We start from the raw sequence: 22,701 nt of genomic DNA on the forward strand, positions 1-22,701 counted from the left end.
TTACTGCCAACCACCTGTAGTCCTAAATCTTTTGCATTGGTCCCTAAGGGAACTACACAGGTTTCTGCCTAACAATATGTGGAGTTTTATGAGTGAATATTACACTTACAATAGATTGAGCCAAGTGGGATCTACAAGACAACAGAATCCTTTTGAGCAATCTCTTGAAAGGTACACCTAAAATATGATTGAAGTCTATCTAGCCCATGGCCAATTTTATCAGCAAATAGCTTCTTTTAAGTAGGCATGGTATAGCCTATTCTTTTAAAATAATCTGAACACAAGATATATCATTCATAATGGAATAACAATCATCTACGTACCATCATCCAGGTGATTATTGATCCTTAAGAATATATGACAGATATAATTGTTATTAATAATTGTAAAATACAATGGAGCCTAAAATATGGCTTTATTAAATTGACTTTAGAAATGAGAAAATCATAACAGTGAACTAGCAGCTCCTGAAGAAGGGAATGTATTCCCGAAACGCGTTGAGCAGAAATTCAAGAAAATTGATGACATTTACATTCATCAGAAGTTTAACAATGAGTGAAATTGTTTACACTTATCCTATGTAGAACTGGATTCCTTAGAATGTTGCCCAGTTTTTGAAGACAAATCATTTGGAAGTTTGTTTTGTTTGGAATTATACACCTAATTGCTAGTACATATTTGATATGAAGTAATATTTTTCACACGAACATTGTTTTACAAACAGAGCAAATTTGGAACAAGTTACTTACCTGTAACTGTTGTTCTCCAGCATGGGTCTGGCATGGATTCACATGCTCATGAATATTCCCCGTCGTCAGGCTGGGAATCCTCGGTAAAGAAAAAATCAGTTTCGTTTCTGATCTGTCTTTCGTAGCAATAACCAATCACTGGTCTCTGCGTCATACTGACCACAGCCAATGACTGCCCTCTACCTAAGCACCGCCTCTGGCAGCCATCTTCAGATTTGGAAGCACGTGAAGTGGCAGTATGACCAAGTGAAGAGCCGCAGAGGGGTAGGCGGGAGGGTTCGCATGTGAATCCATGCCAGACCCATGCTGGAGAACAACAGTTACAGGTAAGTAACTTGTTCCTTCTCCAGCATGGGGTCTGGCATGGATTCACATGCTCATGAATAAAGAATACATAGCAGTACACACATGCACAACCACGGGAGGTGGCAAAGGCTCAACATTAAGCATCACATCAACTCAACATTAAGCATCTTACCTCCTCACCAGGCCCACCTCAGGCGAACAGGTTGCGCAGCACTGCTTGGCCGACCCTGGACTCCTCCCTGGAATCCCGGTCGACGCAGTAGAATTTCGTGAAGGTGTGCGTCGACCTCCACGTAGCAGCCCTGCATATGTCCAGCAGGGGCACACCAGATAGGAACGCCGTGGTAGCTGCGATCGCTCTGGTGGAATGGGCTCTCGGACGGCCAGGCAGCGGTCGGTTTGCCAACCGGTGACAGTACATGATACAGCCGGAGAGCCATCTGGAGATGGAAGCCTTCGAGAGAGCCTTCCCCTGATTGACAGGTCCAAAGTTCACAAAGAGTTGTGACGTCTTCCGAAAACCCTTCGTGCGGTCCACGTAGAACTTCAGCGCTCTAGCTACATCCAGCGAGTGCAAAGTCCTCTCAGCCGGCGACGAAGGCGACGGGAAGAACACAGGTAACACCAAGGGTTCGTTGAGATGGAAGTCCGACGGTACCTTGGGCATGAAGGAGGGGTGCGTCCTGAGCACTACCCTCGTGTCGTGGAAAGTCAAGTACGGGGCCTTGCAGGAAAGGGCCTGGATCTCTCCCACTCGTCGTGCGGAGGTGATGGCCACAAGAAAAGCTGTTTTCCACGATAGAAACTTCAACGGGGCCGAGTGCAGAGGCTCGAACGGAGGTCCCATGAGCTTGGTCAGCACCACGTTGAGCTCCCACGCCGGGGCCGGAGCCTTCACCGGCGGGAACGATCTGAATAGTCCCTTCATGAACTCTTTCACCAGACGATGAGACCACAAGGACGTCCGCCCCGTGGTTCTGGTGTATCGGGAGATCGCAGCAAGATGAATCTTGATGGACGCGTGTGCCAGTCCAGCTTTGGCCAGCGTCAGCAGGTACGGCAGTACTTGGGGAGCCGTAATCCGTAGAGGGTTAATCTTCTGTGCGTGGCACCAGACAGAGAACCTCTTCCATTTGTGTCCGTAGCATTTAAGAGTCGAGGACGCCCTGGCCTTTGCAAGAACCTCTCTGCAATCGGCCGGTATGTCGTATCCTCCAAACTCTAGCGCTGCAGGAGCCAGGCCTGCAAGTTCAGCGACTTCGGGTCGTGGTGGAGGATGGCGCCTCCTTCCCTGGAGAGTAGATCCGCGTCCGCCGGCAGCTTGATCGGCGGGGACGCTGACAAGTCCAGAAGGTCCGGGAACCATATCTGCCTCGGCCACGCAGGTGCGACGAGGATCATCCTGCACCGTGACCTCTTGAGCTGGTTGACGAGCCGGATTAGCAGAGGCAAGGGAGGGAACGCGTAGAGGAACAGGCCCTCCCAGGGGAACGAGAAAGCATCGCCCATGCTCCTCGTCTGGGGAAACCTGCTGGCGAACCTCCGGCACTTGGTGTTCGTAGCCGTCGCGAACAGGTCGATCTGGGGTGTGCCCCACCGTCGGAAGAGGCGATCCACCAGATCCTGTCGTAATTCCCACTCGTGGCACGAGCGCAGCTCCCTGCTGAGTGAGTCGGCGATGGTGTTTTTTATCCCTGCCAGATGAAACGGCACCAGAAAAATCCCTTGGGCGACGGCCCAATGCCACAGGTCCTGCGCCTCCTTGGACAGCGCTGGGGACCTGGTTCCGCCCTGTTTCCTGATGTAAAACATGGTGGTGGTGTTGTCGGCGAAGATCCTCACCACCTTGCCCTTCAGGGACGGAAGGAAGGACCTGAGGGCCCAAAACACTGCACGGAGCTCCAGGACGTTGATATGCAGGGACTTCTCCGTCGGGAGCCAGAGTCCCCTCGCGTGCAGATTTTCGGTGTGCGCTCCCCACCCTTCCAGGGAGGCATCCGTGGTCACAGTCTCCTGGTGGGCTGGGGTCTGGAAGTCCATGCCCGCCGTCAGATGCGCGCGGGTGCCCCACCACCGTATCGCTCGTCGGAAACTCTCGTCGAGCTTGATCCTTTCTTCGAAGCTGCCCGTCGTCTGGATCCAGCGCGCATCCAGGAATTCTTGCAACGGGCGCATCCGGAGCCTGCACATGGGAATGAGGTAGATGCAGGAAGACATCATCCCGAGGAGGGACTTGATGGATCTCACTTTGGCCGCGTCGGCCACCAACATCCGTTGCACTTTGCCCAAGATGGTCCTGGCCCTCTCCTCCGACGGGGAGGCCAGAAGGGACACTGTGTCGAGCCTCGCTCCCAGAAACAGTGCGACTTGCGCGGGCACCAGGTGGGATTTGGCGTAGTTCACGGAGAATCCCAGGTCCGTGAGGAGTTGGACGGTCCTTGCTGTGTGGACCACGGCGAGCTCCTTCGTCTTGGCGCGGATGAGCCAGTCGTCCAGGTAGGGGTAGACGTGAATCCCCTCGCGGCGCAGCTGCGCCGCCACCGGTGCGAGGCACTTGGTGAATACCCTGGGTGCCGACCGTAGTCCGAAGGGAAGGGCTTTGAACTGGTAATGACGCCCTTGGACCACGAACCTGAGGAATTTTCGGTGCCCCTTTAGGATTGGAATGTGGAAGTAGGCATCCTCCAAATCCAACGACGATAGGAAGTCTCCTTCCTCCAGTTGACCCAGGACGTGCTGTAGGGTGACCATCCGGAACTTCTGCGCCTTGATGAACTTGTTCAGCCATCGCAGGTCTAGGATGGGGCGCCATCCTCCCGTCTTCTTCTTCACGAGGAAGTATCGCGAGTAGACTCCGGAGCCCCGAAGCCTCTTTGGGACGAGTTCGATGGCGCCCTTCCTGAGCATCGCCTTTACCTCCAGGAGAAGTTGAGGGACGTGAAGTTCTTTCCTGGCCACGGGGGGGACGCGCGGGCACCTTCTTTGAAACTCGAGCGCGTGGCCCCGGGCCAGGGCGTCCAGCACCCAACGGTCGGTGGAGATGGACTCCCACACGCTGACGAAGCCTGCCAGCCGGCCTCCCACCGGGGTGCTTCGGTGGGGGCCCGACCCCACGGCCGGTTCAATCCTGCTTGGACGCGGCCTTGCCGCCTTGACCTCCTTGGCGACGACGGCGGGGTCCGCTAGACTTGCCTCGTCCTCTGTAGGCCTCTTGCGACGACGAGCGGGCCGCTTGACGGTAGGAAGAGAAACCGCCGCCGGAACCTTTGGAGGCGCCCTTGCCTCCGCCGCTCCGAAAGGGCGTCCGTCGTTGCTGCAGGACTCCAAGGGCCCGGGCCGTCTCAGTATCCGCCTTGATGGCCTGGAGGGAATCGTCCACCGTCTTCCCAAACAGGTTGTTCCCGTCGAAGGGCATGTCCAGGACTCTGGTCTGGACGTCCTGCCGAAAGTCCGTAGCTTTGAGCCATCCACGACGTCGAAGGCAAACGCCGTTGCCCAGCTGGCGGAACCCCGCGTCGGCGATGTCCGTCGCCACGGTGATGGCGTGGTCCGAAGCCACTTCACCTTCCTGGAGGATCTCAAGGGCCTCCGCCCTCTTGTCGTCCGGCAGAAAATCCAGCAGGGGAGCCATCTTGTACCAGAGCTCCCTGTCGTAGCGGGCCACGATAGCCAAGGCGTTGGCCGCTTTAATCGTCGTCGCTGCCGACGAGATGACTCTACGTCCCATAGTATCCAATTTCTTTCCCTCGCCGTCCGGCGGGGAAGTCGATGTGGAGGCCGCACCCCCCCCCGCTTTCTTCCTGGCTGCCGCGGAGACGACGGAGTCCGGGGTAGGCTGCGCCCGGAGGCATAGGGGGGCCGTGTCTGGGACCCGGTACTTCTTCTCGTACCGGTCTCTTCTAGCTGGCGTCGTGGAAGGGTTCTTGAGGAGGGAAAGGCCCTCATCCCAAATGTCGTCCAACAGAGGCACTGCGAGGACCGTCTTCCTCTTGGCCTCGCGCCGCTGATAAAGGAAGCCTTCCTTTTTCTTCTCCTCAGGGCAGAGTTGGAAAAGCTCGGAAGACCTGGAGATCATGGAGTGGAAAGATCCGATCTCGTCGGGCGGAGAAGCCCTGGTGGGAGGCGACGACGGAAAATCCTCGTCGTATGCCTCGTCGTCCGTACCCGTCGCTGCCGTGTCAGTCCCCGTATCATCCCCTCGGGTGGATGGGGAGGAGGGCTGGACGGGGCGCGACGGTTGAAAAGGAGGTGGAGGATGGATCCTTCTTTTCTTGGTAGGGGGAACACCAGAAGGTCCCGGTTCTGGATCCCCCGACGGGAGAGGTTCCTCCGTCGGTAACGGTAGCCTCGTCCTTATCTCAGTGCATAAGGACTGTATGGCCAACAAAATGGCCGCCGAGTTGTCTCGCGGCGTTGGCAGAGGGGAATCCGACGGGCGAGCAGGGGCCCCGTCGGTATCCTCGACGATGTCGTCGTCGTCACCTGCGTCGGGGCCCATTCCGACGGGCTGGTCTTGTTCCACGCCTAGGCCGTGGCTTAAGACCTCGATCAGCTCCTCTTCTGAGGTTGAGGCCGAATCTACGACGACGCCCTGCCCCCCCTTCTTCCCCACGGAGGGTTTCACGGGGGTCCTATCGATGGGCACAAAAGAAGACTCCCTCCGGGGAGGCAGGGAGATTCTGGGCCCTGAGGTCGCCACCACTGGTGCAGCCTCCACAGGCTGGGCCAGGGCCGCCGCGACCGTTTCGATAGAGGGCTTGGTCGGATGGATCAAGGCCTTCACCACCTTAGGTGCGCTCACCGCCTTATCCTTGAGGGAGGGGGCACTGCCACGCTCCTCCTCTGCCTTAGAGCTCGACCGGGGCCTCTCCAGGAGCTTCGCCGGGTGCTCGGCCTTCCTCTTACCCGACCCAGAGCGTTGGCTCGTGGTTGATGGCGCCGGGGAGGGTGCGCCCTGCCTGGCGCCCGTAGAGCCCGACCGTTCGGCGCTCCCGGTGCCAGCGGACTCGCGGTGCTTGGCCTTATGTTGGGCCCCCGTCGCCGGGGCGCCCTCAAAGGTCTTAGAAGACCGCTCGGATTTCTTCTTCTTCTCGCCAGACGGGCTCTTACCCTCCAGCCAGTTGGCGAGACGTTGATGACGGTCCTTCATGGTCCGTTCCGACATGTTGCCGCAAAACGCACAGTCCTTTTCCACGTGCGTTTTGTCCTCATGAAGGCAGTAAAGGCAGAAAGAGTGTTCGTCCTCCTTAAAGACGTTCTGCAGCTGGCATCCAGGGCAGACCCTGAACAGCTTTCCGGGCGTCGAGCTTCCCTTCTCCTGGGCCATCTCCGAGACCGGGCCTGAGAAGCTTCTGGAGTCCTCCGAAGTGTAGCTCGACGAAATCTTCACCCTTGAGGGGCACAGACGAATCCGACACGGGTCCCCGTTGATCGGATGTAGGATCGGTGGAGCTTGAGGCTCTTTTGACCGAAGAATCGAAGTTTTTTGTGAAAAGCGCGAAAAAATAGCACTAACGCTCGAGAGCAATAGCACGAGGATCCCAACACATGAACGTGCGGTAAAAATCTGAAGATGGCTGCCAGAGGCGGTGCTTAGGTAGAGGGCAGTCATTGGCTGTGGTCAGTATGACGCAGAGACCAGTGATTGGTTATTGCTACGAAAGACAGATCAGAAACGAAACTGATACTGGTTTTTTCTTTACCGAGGATTCCCAGCCTGACGACGGGGAATATTCATGAGCATGTGAATCCATGCCAGACCCCATGCTGGAGAAATTTTAGAAATATTATTGGAGTCAGAATCTTTGTTCAGATAAAAGACTACAAATCATTGGTTGTTTTATCAACACATATTGGGTGTGCGAGGGACGGGAGGGTTCCACAAAGTGTGGACATCTGCTGTCTTTCATGGATAGACGTGTATGCACTTGAGACGCAGGTACACTGCCACCGGTGCCAGGCACTTTGTGAAGACCCGTGGCGCTGATTTGAGGCCAAAGGGCAGAGTGCCTTGAACTGATAGTGATGTCCCAGAACCACAAAGTGAAAAAACGTCTGATGCTTTGGATGTATGGGGACATGGAAGTAGGCGTCCTCTAGGTCCAATGTCGCCAGGAAATTTCCTTCCTCCAGCTAGGTGAGCACTTGCTGCAAAGTGACCACCCTGAATTTGTGGAACTTCAGGTATTTTTTGAGATGCTGCAAGTCTAAGATCGGACGCCACCCGACTTCTTGCGGACCAGAAAATATCTAGAGTATACTCCTGAGCCCCGGAGGCGCAGAGGTACTAGTTTTTATGCTCCCACCCTTTTTTTTTTAACATGGCCTGTATTTCTCAGAGCAGCTGGGCCATATGCAGCTCCTTCTAGCTACAAGGAGAATGCAAGGGCACCTGTATTCGAATTCCAGGGTGTGTCCCTAAGGAAGTATGTCCGGCACCCACTCGTCTGTGGTGATGTTCTTGCACTTGTTGATGAAGTGTTTAAGACGACCCCCCACTGGGGTGCAAAAAAGGTTGTTCGGGCCCTGGACCGGGTCAGGATTGCTTGGGTGTCTGTGTCCTGCTTTGTGGACGACGTGCGTGCTGTGCCCCTCTGACGGGCTGCGACCGGCCCCTGTATGTCTCTTGTGACGTGGAGCGGGAGGGCTATCGGTACGAGGTGGATGTGTAGCCCTTAGAGGATCTGTTGAACTTCCGTCTGGCAGATAGAAAAGGACAAAGACTACCACTGCTGCAAGGTCCCCAGCAATCTTGCTCTTTCAGTGTCCATATTTATCACCTGCAGCGTTTCGTCCACCACCTTGCTGTAGAGATTTTCCCCATCAAAGGGCATATCCACCACCTTGGCCTGGACATCAGGTGTAAAGTTAGTGGCCTTCAGCCAGCCTTGGTATCTAAGTGCCACTTTGTTCCCTATTTGAAGAAAACCTGAGTCCACGACATCCATAGCCACTGTGATGGCATGGTCAGAGTCCACTTCCCCTTCCTGAAACAGGGCTAAAGTCTCGGTCTTCTCGTCATCCGGCAAGAAATCCAGGAGTGGGCCCAGCTTGAACCACAACTCCCTGACATAACGGGCCAGGGTGGCCAGGCGTTGGCAGCCTTCACAGTCGATGCAAGGCTGCAAGTAGATAACACGCTTGCCCATTGCGTCCAGATTTTTCCCTTTCTGGTCAGGGGGAACCACAGATTTGGAGGATGGGTTTGCAAACCGCTTACTGGCTGCGGCCGAAACCACACAGTCCAGGGATGGCTGCGATCGAAGGCATTGATGGGTCAAGTCAGGCACCCTGTATTTCTTCTCAAGCATACCCAGTTTTGCTGGTGTGGAGCTTGGTGTCTTCATCAGAGCCAGGCTTTCATCCCAAACCTCGTTCAGCAGAGGAACGGACACCACTGTCTTCCTGGTCGATGTGCGCCTCTGGTAAACAAAGCCCTCCTTTTTCTTGGGTACTAAGTTGAAGAGGGCAGATGCCCTAGAAAGCATGGAGTGGAAAGAACCCAGCTCATCAGGGTGAGATGCTCTGTGGGTATCATCGACTCAGAACGGTTCATCATCCGCTGGCACAAAGTCATCAAACTCTTCCATCTCTGTGGTGCCCGTTCCAGTATCTGTATGGGATGGATCCCCGATTGGTACCGCTAGAGTAGGGGGTGTCGTCGGCTGCCTTGGTGTCGGAGGATGCTTTGGAGTAGCAATGTGGTGTCTGCGCCAAGGTCTTGAAAGGCTGTGCCTGGGGGTGCTCCCCATCGGGGCCACCGTGGGAGGAAGCCGCTGCTGTATTTCTGACACCAAAGTATGCAGCATAGTCAGAATATCCAGCATAGTCGGAATATCCAGGGACATGTCTCTAAGGCCCTGTTGAGGGACCACAAGAGCAGGCACCGTTGGAAGGCTAGAGTGCCTCACTGTTCTTAAAGGAGGGCTAGTGAGCATTGGTGGCACTGACGGAGTGCTTGTGCGTGTTGCCGGGATTGATGGCCAGTCCTGTCCCACAGGAGGGAGTTTTCCACACCCATCGGTCCGAGCAGCCGCCTTCATGTAAGGATTTGTCATCTGAGCTTGAGTAGATAGCCATGATAGGATCTCTTGCGACCTCCCTTAGACCCACCTAAAGTCTGGTTAGAAAATCTGTTGGAGGCAATAGCGCCCCTGATCTTCCTGCCTCTTTTGGAAAAGAGCAAACAACTGGGGCCTTCACAGACTGAGTAGTCGTAGTCGAGACGGTCGTAGTTGTGGATGGAGCGTTGTAGTCGTGGGCTGGGGAGGCAGTGTAACCATTGTTGACGATTTTGCAGTTTATTTTGCTGTGGTTGTCGACAGCGAAGCAGCCAGTGTCTTTGACGGGGCAACTGTCGACAGGGTCTTGGTCGCCGTAACCATGGTTGACAGTGGTCTCGCAGACGGCGGCCTCTGCTTATGACGTGGGCCTCTGCGGTCCACGTAGAACTTCAGCGCTCTAGCCACATCCAGCGAGTGCAAAGTCCTCTCGGCCGGCGACGAAGGAGACGGGAAGAAAACAGGTAACGCCAAGGGCTCGTTAAGATGGAAGTCCGACGGCACCTTGGGCATAAAGGAGGGGTGCGTCCTAAGCACCACCCTCGAGGCATGGAAAGTCAAGTACGGTGCTTTGCAGGATAGGGCCTGGATCTCTCCCACTTGTCGTGCGGAGGTAATGGCCACCAGGAATGCAGTCTTCCACGACACAAACTTCATCGGTGCGGAGTGCATCGGCTCAAATGGGGGCCCCATGAGCCTGGTCAGCACCAAGTTAAGTTCCCACGCCGGGGCGTTCACCGGCGGGAACGACCGGAACAGTCCTTTCATAAACTCTTTTACCAGTCGATGGGACCACAGGGACGTCCGTCCTGTGGTTCTGGTATATCTGGAGATTGCAGCCAGATGAATCTTAATGGAGGCATGGGCTAGCCCAGCCTTTGCCAGCGAAAGCAGGTTCGGCAGCACTTGAGGGGCCGTAATCCGAAGGGGGTTGATCTTCTGTGCTCGGCACCAGATAGAGAACCTCTTCCACTTATGACCGTAGCATTTGAGAGTCGAGGACGCCCTGGCCTTTGCAAGAACCTCTCTGCATTTGGCTGGTATATCGTAGCCTCCAAACTCTAGCGCTGCAGGAGCCAAGCCTGCAGGTTCAGCGACGCCGGGTCGTGGTGGAAGATGGCGCCTCCTTCTCTGGAGAGAAGGTCCGCGTCCGCCGAAAGCTTGATGGGAGGGGACGTTGACAAGTCCAGAAGGTCCGGGAACCAGATCTGCCTCGGCCACGCCGGTGCAACGAGGATCATCCTGCACCGGGACCTCTTGAGCTGGCTGATGAGTCGAAGCAGCAACGGCAACGGAGGGAACGCATACAGGTATAGGCCGTCCCAGGGGAACGAGAACGCATCGCCCATGCTTCTCGGCTGGGGAAACCTGCTGGCGAACCTCTTGCACTTCGAGTTCGTCGCTGTTGCGAACAGGTCGATTTGGGGTTTGCCCCATCGTTGGAAGAGTTGATCCACCTGATCCTGGCGCAGTTCCCACTCGTGACACGCGCGCAGCTCCCTGCTGAGCGAGTCGGCGATGGTGTTGCTTTCTCCTGCCAGGTGGAAGGGAACCAGGAACATCCCCTGGGCGACCGCCCAGTGCCACAGATCATGTGCCTCCTTCGATAGGGCTGGGGATCTGGTGCCTCCCTGCTTCCGTATGTAAAACATTGTTGTGGTGTTGTCCGTGAAGATCCGCACCACCTTGCCCTTGAGCGACGGGAGGAACGATTTGAGAGCCCAGAACACGGCTCGGAGTTCCAGGACGTTGATGTGCAGGAGCCTCTCCTCCGGGAGCCAGAGGCCTCTTGCGTGGAGATCCCCGGTGTGGGCGCCCCAACCTTCCAAGGAGGCGTCCATCGTCACCGTCTCCTGGTACGCCGGCATCTGAAAGTCCTTGCCCGCCGTGAGGTGCGCTCGAACGCCCCACCAGTGGATCGCCCGCCGGAACACCTCGTTGAGGGGGACCCTGTCTTCGAAGGTGCCCGTCGCCTGCATCCAAAGGGCGTCGAGAAATTCTTGAAGAGGGCGCATCAGTAGTCTGCAGAGGCGCACCAGGTAGGTGCAAGAGGACATAATCCCCAGGAGGGACTTGATGGACCTCACCCTGGCCACGTCCGTGGCTAGCAGGCGCTGCACTTTGCCTAGAATGGTCTTCGTCCGTTCTTCCGACGGGGCCGCCAGGCGCCTCACTGTATCGAGCTTCGCTCCCAGAAACAGGGCCACCTGCGACGGCACCAGGTGGGACTTTAGGTAGTTTATGGCGAATCCCAGGTCTGTGAGTAGCTGGACGGTCCTCGCAGTGTGTTCGACGGCGAGTTCCCTCGTCCTTGAGCGGATGAGCCAGTCGTCCAGGTAGGGGTAGACGTGAATCCCCTGCAGGCGCAGCCGCGCCACCACTGGTGCTAGGCACTTGGTAAAGACCCTGGGGGCCGACTTCAATCCGAACGGCAGTGCTCTGAATTGGTAGTGGCGTCCCTGGACGACGAACCTGAGGAACTTTCGGTGACTTTTGAGGATGAGAACGTGGAAGTATGCATCCTCCAGGTCCAACGACGATAGAAAGTCGCCTTCCTCCAGCTGTCCTAGTACGTGCTGGAGGGTGACCATCCTGAACTTTTGTGATCTGATGTATTTGTTCAAACGACGAAGGTCCAGGATGGGGCACCAGCCGCCCGTCTTCTTCCTGACGAGGAAGTACCTTGAGTACACCCCGGAGCCTCTTCGGGACAAGCTCAATGGCGCCTTTCCTGAGCATCGCCCGTACTTCCAACAGCAGTTGCGGGACGTGATTTTCCTTCCTGGCCACAGGCGGAACGTGAGGGCACTTCTTCAGGAATTCGATAGAGTGTCCTCTTGCCAGGGTATCCAGCACCCAACGGTCGGTGGAGATGGACTTCCACACGCCGACGAAATTCGCCAGCCGGCCTCCCACCGGGGTGCTTCGGTGGGGGCCCGAGACCACGGCCGGTTCAGTCCTGCTTGGAGGTGGTGGCCTTGCCGCCCTGGCCACCTTGCCGACGGCGGCGAAGCGCTCCCTGCTTGCCGCGACCCCTGTAGGCCTCCTGAGACGAGGAGCGTGCCACCTGGCGGTAGGACGACGAGCCACCGCTGGATCCCTTGGAGGCACCCTGTCTGCCTCCGGAGCTCCGAAAGGGCCGTCGTTGCTGAAGGGCTCTTAGGGCGCGGGCCGTCTCCGTGTCCGTTTTTATGGCTTGGAGGGATTCGTCCACCGCCTTCCCGAACAAGTTGCTGCCGTCGAACGGCATGTCCAACACCCTGGTCTGGATGTCCTGACGGAAGTCGGTCGCCCAAAGCCAACCCTGTCGTCGTAGGCAAATAACCGTTGACCAGGTGGCGGAACCCGGTATGGGAAATATCGGTTGTCACCGTTATGGCGTGGTCCGACGCCACCTCGCCCTCTTGCAGTATTTCCAGGGCCTTGGACCTCTTGTCGTCCGGCAGGAAGTCCAATATGGGGGCCAGCTTAAACCAGAGCTCCCTGTCGTAACGGGCCACGATCGCCAGGGCGTTGGCCGCTTTGATCTTCGTCGCCGCCGACGAAATGACCCGCCGCCCCATGGCGTCCAACTTCTTTCCCTCGCCGTCCGGCGGGGAATTCGACGTTGAGGCTCCTGACCCCGCCGCTTTCTTCTTAGCCGCCGCCGAGACGACCAAGTCTGGCGTTGGCTGGGCCCTGAGGCACAGGGGAGCGGTTTTGGGGACCCAGTACTTCTTCTCGTACCGGTCCTGTTTGGCTGGTGCCGTGGAGGGGTTTTTGAGAACCGACAGGCCCTCCTCCCAGATGTCATCGATTAGGGGCACCGCGATGACCGTCTTCCTCTTGGCCTCCCGGCGCTGATAGAGGAAACCTTCCTTTTTCGGCTCCTCCGGGCAGAGCTGGAACAATTCGGACGCCCTGGCGATCATGGCGTGGAATGAGCCAATCTCGTCGGGCGGCGAGGCCCGGGAGACGGGAGACCCGTTCCGTCGTCATCGCCCTCAGAACCCGTCGTCGAGCCCAACGCACCATCATCTCCCGACTCGTGGGAGGATGAGGAGGGAACTGTAGGCCTCACGGGGGGCGAGCGGAGGAGAGGGTTGGGTCCTCCGTCGTTTGTTCTGAGGACTTCCCGACGGGCCAGGTTGCGGGTCCTCCGGCCTGGGCCGTGGGAATCTCGTCCTTATCTCAGAGCATAAGGACTGGATGGCAGACAAAATGGCCGCCGAGCCATCCTGAGGCCTAGGATCCGGCCGCGCCGGAAGGGAAGGCCGCTCTTCCTCACCATCGTCGTCTTCCTCGGTTATCTCCCGAGGATCTTCCTGACGGGATCGAACATTCTCGAATTGGACTTCGAGGTTCCTCACGGCCTCGGTCAGTTCCTCCTCCGAGGCTGACTCCGAGCTCGAGGAGGGCACCGTGCCCCCCCTCGCTTCTTCCATCATGGCGGCCACGACGATGGGCTGAAAAGAGGATTCCCTCCTTGGCGGCAGGTAAACTCTAGTCCCAGAGGCAGTCTCCGCTGGCGGTGTCTCTGCCGGCTTGGCCAGAGTCGCCGCAAAAGCCTCGATAGAGGCCTTCGCCTGCTGGGTAGGGGCCTTCACCACCTTAGGTGCGTCCCGGGCCTTCTCCTTCGGGGGAGGGGCGACGCCTGGTTCCCCCTCTTCCGAGATCGGACGGGGCTTCTCCCGAAGCTTACCCGGGGTCTCGGACTTTCTCTTCCCCGAACTGGAGCGTTGGCTCGTGGTTGACGGTGCCGGGGAAGGTGCGCCCTGCCTGGCGACCGAAGAGCCCGACCTTTCGGCGTTCCGGAGCCAGCGGACTCGCAGCGCTTGGCCTGGTGTTGGGCCCCCGTCGCCGGGGCGCCCGCACAGGACTTAGAAGCCAGCTCGGACCCTTTCTTCTTCTTCTCACCCGCCGAGCCCTTCTCCAACCAGTTTGCGAGACGGGATCGACGGTCCCTCATGGTACACTCCGACAAGTTCTTGCAGAACTGGCAGTCCTTCTCTACATGAGTCTTGTCCCCATAAAGACGGTAAAGGCATCGCGAATGTTCGTCTTCCTTAAACACATTCTGCAGCCCGCATCCAGGGCAGCTGCGAAACAGCTTGGGTCCGGGCGACAAACTCGCATCCTGGGCCATCTCGAAGTAGGCCGCAAATCTTGGTGGAGCTTGCGGCTCGATTAACCGAAAAAATGTGAAAAATCACCTGAAAAAGCGCAAAACACGCAGTAAAAGCTCGAGAGCTAAGCACGAGGACTCCCAACACTTGAACGTGCGGTAAAAATCTGAAGATGGCTGCCAGAGGCGGGGCTTAGGTAGAGGGCAGTCATTGGCTGTGGTCAGTATGACGCAGAGATCAGTGATTGGTTACTACTACGAAAGACAGATCAGAAACAAAACTGATACTGATTTTTTCTTTAACGAGGATTCCCAGCCTGACGACGGGGAATATTTTTTTTGTTTTTTGTTTATAGTTACATAGTAACTTTTACAAAAGGTATTTTTCTTTTAAAAAATATATCACATTATATTTCACAAGTTAATATACAGACACATGAGTTCACATTTACCACATGCCATTACAATTCATTTTTTTGGAGAATAACAAAACGTCAGAATACAATTTAAAAGAAATTCATTTAAAAAAATTCATATACCTAAAAACTAATTCATCCTCGACCAGAAACAAAAATTACTCTCTGTATTCATACAGGGACTTGATACTCACTCATCGTCTACTTCTTTCGCATAAGTTAAGGACAACAATACTGCCTCAAAAATCTGACAACAGCGATCTGAAGCTTAACACGATTACCATGCAACATGTCTAACCATAGCAAATCCAGATCCACGCACTCGGTGTTTGGCACATATTTACTGAAGTGACTGATGCGTTCACTCCTCAGACCTTCACACTCAGTCAGTAAGTGCTGCAAAGTCTCTAGATTCTCCCCGTTTACAGTTTTTACAGATGGAGGATCCGACACTGTCTGCTTCTAATATCAGCAATTTGTCCCATACTCAAGACATTAAATCTGAATCGCATGTATTCCTGCCTCCACTTTTTATCAGGAAATTTAGATAGATATGGTTCCAATTCCCCCATCTTTTTACAATCAGGAGCAATGTGATTATATAATTTAGACGTTTTGACTTCTTGAACAGTTAAGTTCCAGTCAGCATGAAGGAGTAATTTTTTTACTTTCATGGGGTTTGCGATAAGCATATCTCTAGGGACCCCCAGATTGTCCAGACCCTCATTTGCCTCTTCCAACATGTCCCTGAGGTACTTGGAAGTAGGAGCACTGCTCCTGAAACCCCTACCTATGATGTCATAAAGGGTGGTGTCTTTGCAGGTTAACAGTTTCCTTACTAGTGCCATTCTACGCCATTCAATAGTACTTCTAATTGAATGTAAACCAAACTCATATCTTATTGCCGCCAATGGTACACACTTCGGCAAACACTTAACCATGGATTTCAGAATTTTGGATTCGTACTTCGACACCTCCTTTCTGCACCATCGAGGTGCGAGTTCCAGGCCATAGCAGAATTGAGGCACTAGTCTATTTTTGTACAAACAAACACATGGCAATAGAGAGAATTTTCCATACTTTGAGTCGATTTTACATAATTGTGCTTTCATAGGGGCAATTTTTGCTTCCAGTATAGCCCGGAAGTTGACCTTGTTCTTGTTTCCGAACACTGGATAGCCCAGATATCTAATTGCTGACTTTGTTGGTAATTTCACATGATTAAGAAACAATGCAGTTATTTTTTGATTTTTCTTGTGCGTCAAACATATCACTGTTTTAGAGTAGTTGATTTTAAGGGCGTTTATAAGAATGTATTCTTTAAAAGCAGTTAGCAAACGTTGCAGACCAATGGGTGTATGATCGTACAGAGTTACATCATCAGCATAAGCGGTCCACTTTACGCCCTCCACTTTAGGTGAGTTTGTAACCAGTTTAAGGAAACACGCTCCTAAATCAGAAAAATATAGATTGAATAATGTCGGTGCGTATATGCATCCTTGTCGGAGACCATTAGTTACTTTGATTTCCTGAGACAGATTTCCCTCCATGCTCATTCGAACCTTTACATTGGAGTTTTGGTGCATGAAATATACAATTGAAAGAAGCGGGGCAGGCATCCCCAGATTAGCTAGTTTGTTCCACAAAATTGTTCTGTCCACTAGATCGAAGGCGGATGTAAGATCAATTGATGCTTAATATATGGGGAGATTTCCAGGGGTCCAGGCTGCATTTTGCATAACATTAATTAACAGGCCACCCGCATCGGTACCCACATTTTTTCTAAAACCAAACTGCATGGACGATAAAATTTGATGTTGGTCCATCCAGCACCGAATATGCTCTAGAACGAGGCTGGCAAAGATTTTAGAGTCCACATCCAACAGGGCAATAGGTCTATAGCTAGTGGGTAGGGCCCTGTCCCCTTTCTTAGAAATCGGTATAATATAGGACATTCTCCAGCTGTTTGGAAGAAGGTGGATCTTAACAATGTCTTTGTATGAAAGAAATAGTATTTTGGCCCATAAATTTGGTTTCTCCTTCAGGACCCGGTTGCAGAGCAAATTCGGTCCAGATGCCCTAGAGGGTGAACTCTTTACAATGATATCTTCAATTTCTTTTACACTAAACAAAATATTCCATGAGGCATTTTCGATCTCTGACGGAACACATGCCACATATTCATGAGCATGTGAATCCATGCCAGACCCCATGCTGGAGAATATAATTAATGCGCTCACCCATGCATGCTCCTCTATTTGGACATGTTGTTTCCCAAAGAGCTCTTAATCATTTAGGATTTACATACCGTTGAAATGATGATAACTAGGTACTCCTGGCCTTGGAACTCCTCGACAGATCCAACTTTAATATCCGACAGGTCAACAGTTTGCAGCAGTATTCGAATTTTTTCACCCTGAAATAAAATGACAATGCATTACTTACCGTAAAAGCATTTCTGATGGTTGTATCTGCTTAGATTCACATGCTGTGCATAGGTCCGACATCCAGTGGTCACTGTGGAGTATTGCATTTTGTTTTTCGTAGTCGAAAAGGGACGTCGACAAGGCGTGTCTGAAATACTATCCCTATAGTGAAGTGCATTGTACCCACAATCCCTCACGCGTCAAGGTCCCTCTGTTTGTATTTTTCTGCCCTGAGGGAGCCTTCTAGACTTGAGTGAGTACAGAAAAGAGATATAAAAGGAAGTCTATGTTCCTTCCATCCGAGCGGGGAGGAAGGGTGGGCGCATGTGAATCTAAGCAGATACAACCATCAGAAATGCTTTTACGGTAAGTAATGCATTGTCTTCTGATGTTTGTTAATCTGCTTAGAATCACATGCTGTGCATAGACTAGCGAGCAGTACCCGGAGTTGGCGGTGGGTTATGAGAAGGAACAGTAGAGAAAAGATGTCTTAATACTGCCTGTCCCACCTGGGAGTCAGATCTCGAGTGTGCATCTAGACAGTAGTGTTTTGTAAAGGTGTGCACAGAACTCCAGGTAGCCGCTTTGCAGATGGACTCAAGGGGAACATTTGCAATGAATGCTATGGACGCCCCCGTGCCTCGAGTAGAGTGGCTTGGCTTAAAGGGCAGTTCTCTCTTAGCAAGAGTATAGCAGAGAGTGATGCATTGAACAATCCATCTAGAAATAGTGGACTTTGAAACTGCATCCCCTTCTCTTCCTGCTGCCACCGAGACGAAGAACTGATTAGTCTTCCTCAGTGGTCTGGTTCTTTCCATGTAGAACATGACCGCTCTGCGCACATCTAGTGTGTGCAGAGTTTTTTCTCCCAAGTTGGAAGGATTTTGAAAGAACGTTGGCAGTTCTATAGACTGGTTTACGTGGAATTTCGAGATGAATTTCGGAGCAAACCTTGGGTGCGTGCGTAGAACCACCTTATCTCTGTGAACGGTAACGAAGGGGTCTAGAACAGAAAGAGCCTGTAGTTCACTTACTCTCCTGATGGAGGTGATAGCTATTAGAAAAGCAGTCTTACGAGTGAGGTCTTTAAGAGATGCTTTGTGCATGGGTTCGAATAGAGAGCCCATGAGTCTGGTAAGTACCACGTTAAGGTCCCATCCGGTAGCTGGGTCAGCTATCGGGGGGTGTATTCTCTTTACTCCCTCCATGAAGGCCTTTATAACAGGGATCTCCCACCACGACACTTTGAGTTGGGAAGTGGTGTATGCAGAAAGTGCCGCTAGGTGGACTTTAATGGAATTGAACACTAGACCTGAATACAATAAGTGGGTCAGGTATAGAACAATATGTGTGGGAGAGCAGTCAATCGGGTTGATGCTTTTTCCTCTGCACCAGATGATAAATCTCTTCCACTTGCTAGAATAGCAGTGGCGAGTGTTAGGTTTTCTGGCTTCCCTGAGGATGTCCATGCATCTCTGCAGGAGCTGTAGATGTCCGAATTCTATGATCTCAGGAGCCAAGCTGCTAAGTTCATGTTCTGGGGGCATGGATGCAGAGTCCTGCCCTTGTCTTGTGACAGCATGTTGTACGGGCAGGGGAGTTTCACTGGGGGAGATAGAGACATCTCCATCAAGTGAGCGAACCATGGCTGTCGGGCCCACATTGGGGCCACCAGTATCATGGTCACTTGTTCCTGGTGCATCTTGTGCACCACCTTGTTGAGAAGGGGAGTCGGGGGGAAAAGCGTAAACAAATTTCCCTGACCACTGCATCGACAGACCGTTCCCCTTGGATTGGTTCTGGGGGTACCTGAAGGCGTAACTTTGGCATTGTGAGTTCTCCAGGGTTGCGAACAGGTCTATTTCTGGGAATCCCCATTGTGTGAAGACGTCAAAGACGATGTCTTCGTGCAGTCGCCATTCGTACTCTTCGGGCAGGGGGAAATCTCTTCTGAGTTTGTCTGCCAGTAGATTGAGTTCCCCTGGTACATGTTGTGGCAGTAGTAACATGTTTTGTTTGAGAGCCCACTTCCATATATTTTGGGCCAGTTTGGACAGTCCTGGAGAGTGGGTGCTCCCCTGCTTGTTGATTTAGTACATGGCTGTGGTGCTGTCTGTAAGGACCAACACAGTCTTGCCTTGTAGGTGTTCATGGAAGGCTTTTAGCGCCTTGAACACAGCTAGTAGCTCCAGTAGATTTATGTGTTTGGATGCTACGTTCGGAGTCCACACTCCGTGAGCAGTCTGATGGGATAGGTGTTCTGACTTGAGTGTCGTGTAGACCGATGAGACCTCCGTCCCCAAGTGACGTACAGGGGAACTAAATAGAAACCCACTGTACGACCCTTGAGGCCACAGGTGAGAGATGTCTTCTCGGATCCACGGAGCCTCTTGGAACACCGATGCTGCTGTCAAGGGGGGAATGGGGTTAAGTACCAGGCAAGCACAATACAATGAAGAAGACAAGTAACTAAAGTGTCTTACCTATCTGGTGTAATGGAGACCCAGGTGACCTAGTATGGAGGTTCGAGGCTCATTAGATGCGGCGATCCTTGGAGTGGTAGAACCGCAGGTTCAGCGTGGATGAAGAGTAGCCACCTGTGGGAGTTAGGGCTTGACTTGAATCCCCAGTGGGGAAGAAAGCGTAGAAGATCAGCAAGGTACCAAGGGATGATCCAAAGACAAGTCGAGGTGTAGTCCAAAAATCCGGCAACGGGTAAACAGTTCCAAGCAAAAGTACCAAGGGGTGTCCGAGGGAGTCCGAGATAGAGTTCCGTGATCAGGGTAACAAGGAGCAAGTTGTAACGCCAAACAGTGTCCGAAGCCAGCTGAGAAGCAATGAGCGTTCTGTCTCTCAGACCTTTATACTGATCGCCCCTGGGTCATGTGACTTCTCTGGATCATGTGACGTCCACCAAGATCACATGGGGAACGCCGCAGTGTATCACGTGACTGGCGGGAAGACGTAAGGCCGCCCTTACTGCTATACGTTCTCCAAGGCAGTTGCCAATGCAGAAAGGGTTGCAATCGAGCCCGTACACTGGTACGGAGCCTTCGGTTCTGTGGGTTCACCGAATCACTTGAGCCTCGAAGCTTGGGAGGAGATGTTGGGGGAATGTGGGCAGTGTTCTGATGTGTCGTGGCCTGGTGTGCAGAGGATCGCCTAACAATAGGTGAGCCCCCCATCCTGTGAGGGATGCGTCTGTGGTTAGAGTGGCTTCCGCCGCGGGTGTGGCAAAGGGTTTCCCTCTTTCCAGGTTTTCCTTTGTCCACCACCGTAGCGAGAGAACCAAGGTCTGCGAGACCACCACTAGATCGTCCCATAGTCCGCTGGCCTGACACCACTGGCTGTTGAGCCACTCTTGCATAGGGCGCATGCGCGCGTGAGGTACCAAATAAATACACAACGCCATCATGCCTAGCAAGCGCATTGCTTTGCGTACCGTCACCTCTTGACCGGTTACATATTGAGGGATCTGAAACAGCATGTTTTGGACCCTCTCGTTGGAGGGGAAGACGAGGCCGTCCTTTGTTCGAATTAGAGCCCCTAGGAATTGTTTGATTTGGCTGGGGTCTAGGCTGGACTTCTTTTCGTTGATGGAGAAGCCCAACTGGAACAAAAGGTCTACCGTCTTTTGGGTATTGGAGAAGCATGTTTCGTAAGAATCCCCTGTTATGAGCCAGTCGTCGAGGTATGGGTAAACTGGGATGGACAACCTGCGCAGGTGGGCCGCTGCCACTGCCAGTACCTTCGTGAATACCATTGGTGCCGATGCTATGCCGAAGGGTAGCACTCTGAACTGGTAGTGTTTGCCCTCTATCATGAACCTGAGGTATCTTCTGTGCACTGGCAACATTAAAATATGAAAGTATGCATCTTTCATGTCATCTCCCTATGATAGCAGTGGGATCACTTCCCTTAAGGTCACCATACGAAACTTCTGGGGTTTGATAAACTTGTTCGCTGGGCGCAGATCTAATACAGGGCGCATGGTTAGATCCTTTTTGGGTACAAGGAAGTACACTGAATAAATACCTTCCGTTACCTGAGATAGAGGCACAACCTCTATGGCTCCTTTTTCCAGCAGTTGTTGTACTTCTTGGAGAAGGATGGCAAGGTGTTCCGGTGTCATGCGTCGTCCCCTCGGGGGTCTGTATGTTGGGGAACCGTTGAATTCGATGCAGTATCCGTGGGCTAGCGTGGAAAGTACCCAGCGGTCTGACGTTATTCCCTCCCATGCTGGAAGAAAGGATGTTATCCGGCTCCCGACCGGTGTTGCATGGGAGGGGACGCGAATCTTCGCGTAACTTGGTGTTGTTGGGGGCTTGGGAGCCTCTGGGGGTGGACCCCCGACCTCTCCCTTTGCCACGGCGCTGGCCTCTTTGGCTGTACTGCCCACTATTGGTCTGGTAATTGGTGGCAGGGTACTGTTGCTGCTGATTCTGCTGTTGGCCACGAAAAAAGCGTTTGTTGCCATAGCTGCGTCTGGTAGTGGGCTTAGAGATCTGGTCAAGAGTTTTGATAGTATCAAACTCCTTTTTAGCCATCTCCAGAGCCTCATCCACCGCTTTCCCGAAGAGGTTTGAGTCTTCAACAGGTTTATTTATTAAAGACGCCTGTGTCTCCGGTTTGAACCCCGAGTTGCGCAGCCATACATGGCGTTTTAGGAGTATTACCTGAACCAGGGAACGTCCCGCTGTCTCTGCAGCATCCAGAGAGTTCTTAACAATACTCTGGTTGACCTGGGTTCCTTCGCCAATAGTTGATAGCAGGCGTGTACGTAGTGGTTCCGGCGCTTCTTCGGCGTCTTTGCGCAGTTTGGCCCACTGCGCGTCCGCGTAGCTAGCTAGCAAAGAATTGTTGTTCGCAATTCTTGCCGAAAAGGCAGCCGAGGATGTGACTCTCTTTGCAAGGGCATATAACCTCTTGCCCTCCTTGTCAGGTGGTGCCTCGCTGGTGGACAGCGGCACCGCTGCCCTCTTCCTTGTATTAGTTACTATAAGGGAATCCGGAATGGAATGTCCCCTGATGTACAGCGGGTCTGAGGGTGAAGGAGTGAAAAGTTTTTCAATTCTTGGATTAACTCCTCTGATTGGTGCGGGTGTGGATAGCGAAGGGATGATTCTTCTCTTCACTGAAGCGAGGAGGGGAATGGTCTGGCTGACCGGGGGTTTCTCCTTAATTACTCTTTCCACAAAGTCTATTTCAGGAGAGATCTCCCCAGTGTCCAGTTCGAAATGTGCTGCTGCTCTGCGCAACAGGGCATTGAACGTGGGCTGATCGTCAATGGGAGACGTGTTTCTAACAGGTGAATTGTCAGGAGGATTTAGGTTCAGGACATCAGTGTCCGAATATACTGATGGGTATTGCCAGGGATGTGAAGGTCCTTCTTCTGGATTTTCTCCGAAGCCTTCTCCTACCATGTCTGCGCTGTCTTCAAGACCTTCCTCCTGGTTCTGTCCCTCTTCATCGTCCACAAATTCATCCTCCTCTTCCAAGTATTGTTCCTCACCAGTGAGGTCATACACATTATGGAAATCTGAGGCTGTGTCCTGCTGGGGATTGAATAGTCTCGGATATTTGGCCCTGGGGTCCTCCTGAGGCCCTTCTCTTGTTCTCTTGGGAGTGGGAGGGTTCTGG

General features: G+C 53.3%; 1 protein-coding gene across 2 annotated transcripts in view; it reads right to left on the reverse strand.

Moving 5' to 3' along the window:
* Positions 1-22,701, reverse strand: part of MOV10L1 (Mov10 like RNA helicase 1) — a 1,432,366-nt gene that overhangs the window by 146,386 nt on the left and 1,263,279 nt on the right. For both annotated transcript variants that reach the window (XM_069627860.1, XM_069627861.1), the window contains one exon: positions 16,944-17,051. In XM_069627860.1, the coding sequence (XP_069483961.1) occupies positions 16,944-17,051 (108 nt within the window). The remainder of the gene's footprint in view (positions 1-16,943; positions 17,052-22,701) is intronic.

Source organism: Ambystoma mexicanum, chromosome 12, assembly GCF_040938575.1.
Source record: "Ambystoma mexicanum isolate Mex_15411 chromosome 12, UKY_AmexF1_1, whole genome shotgun sequence".
In the NCBI taxonomy this organism is placed as follows: Eukaryota; Metazoa; Chordata; class Amphibia; order Caudata; family Ambystomatidae; genus Ambystoma; species Ambystoma mexicanum.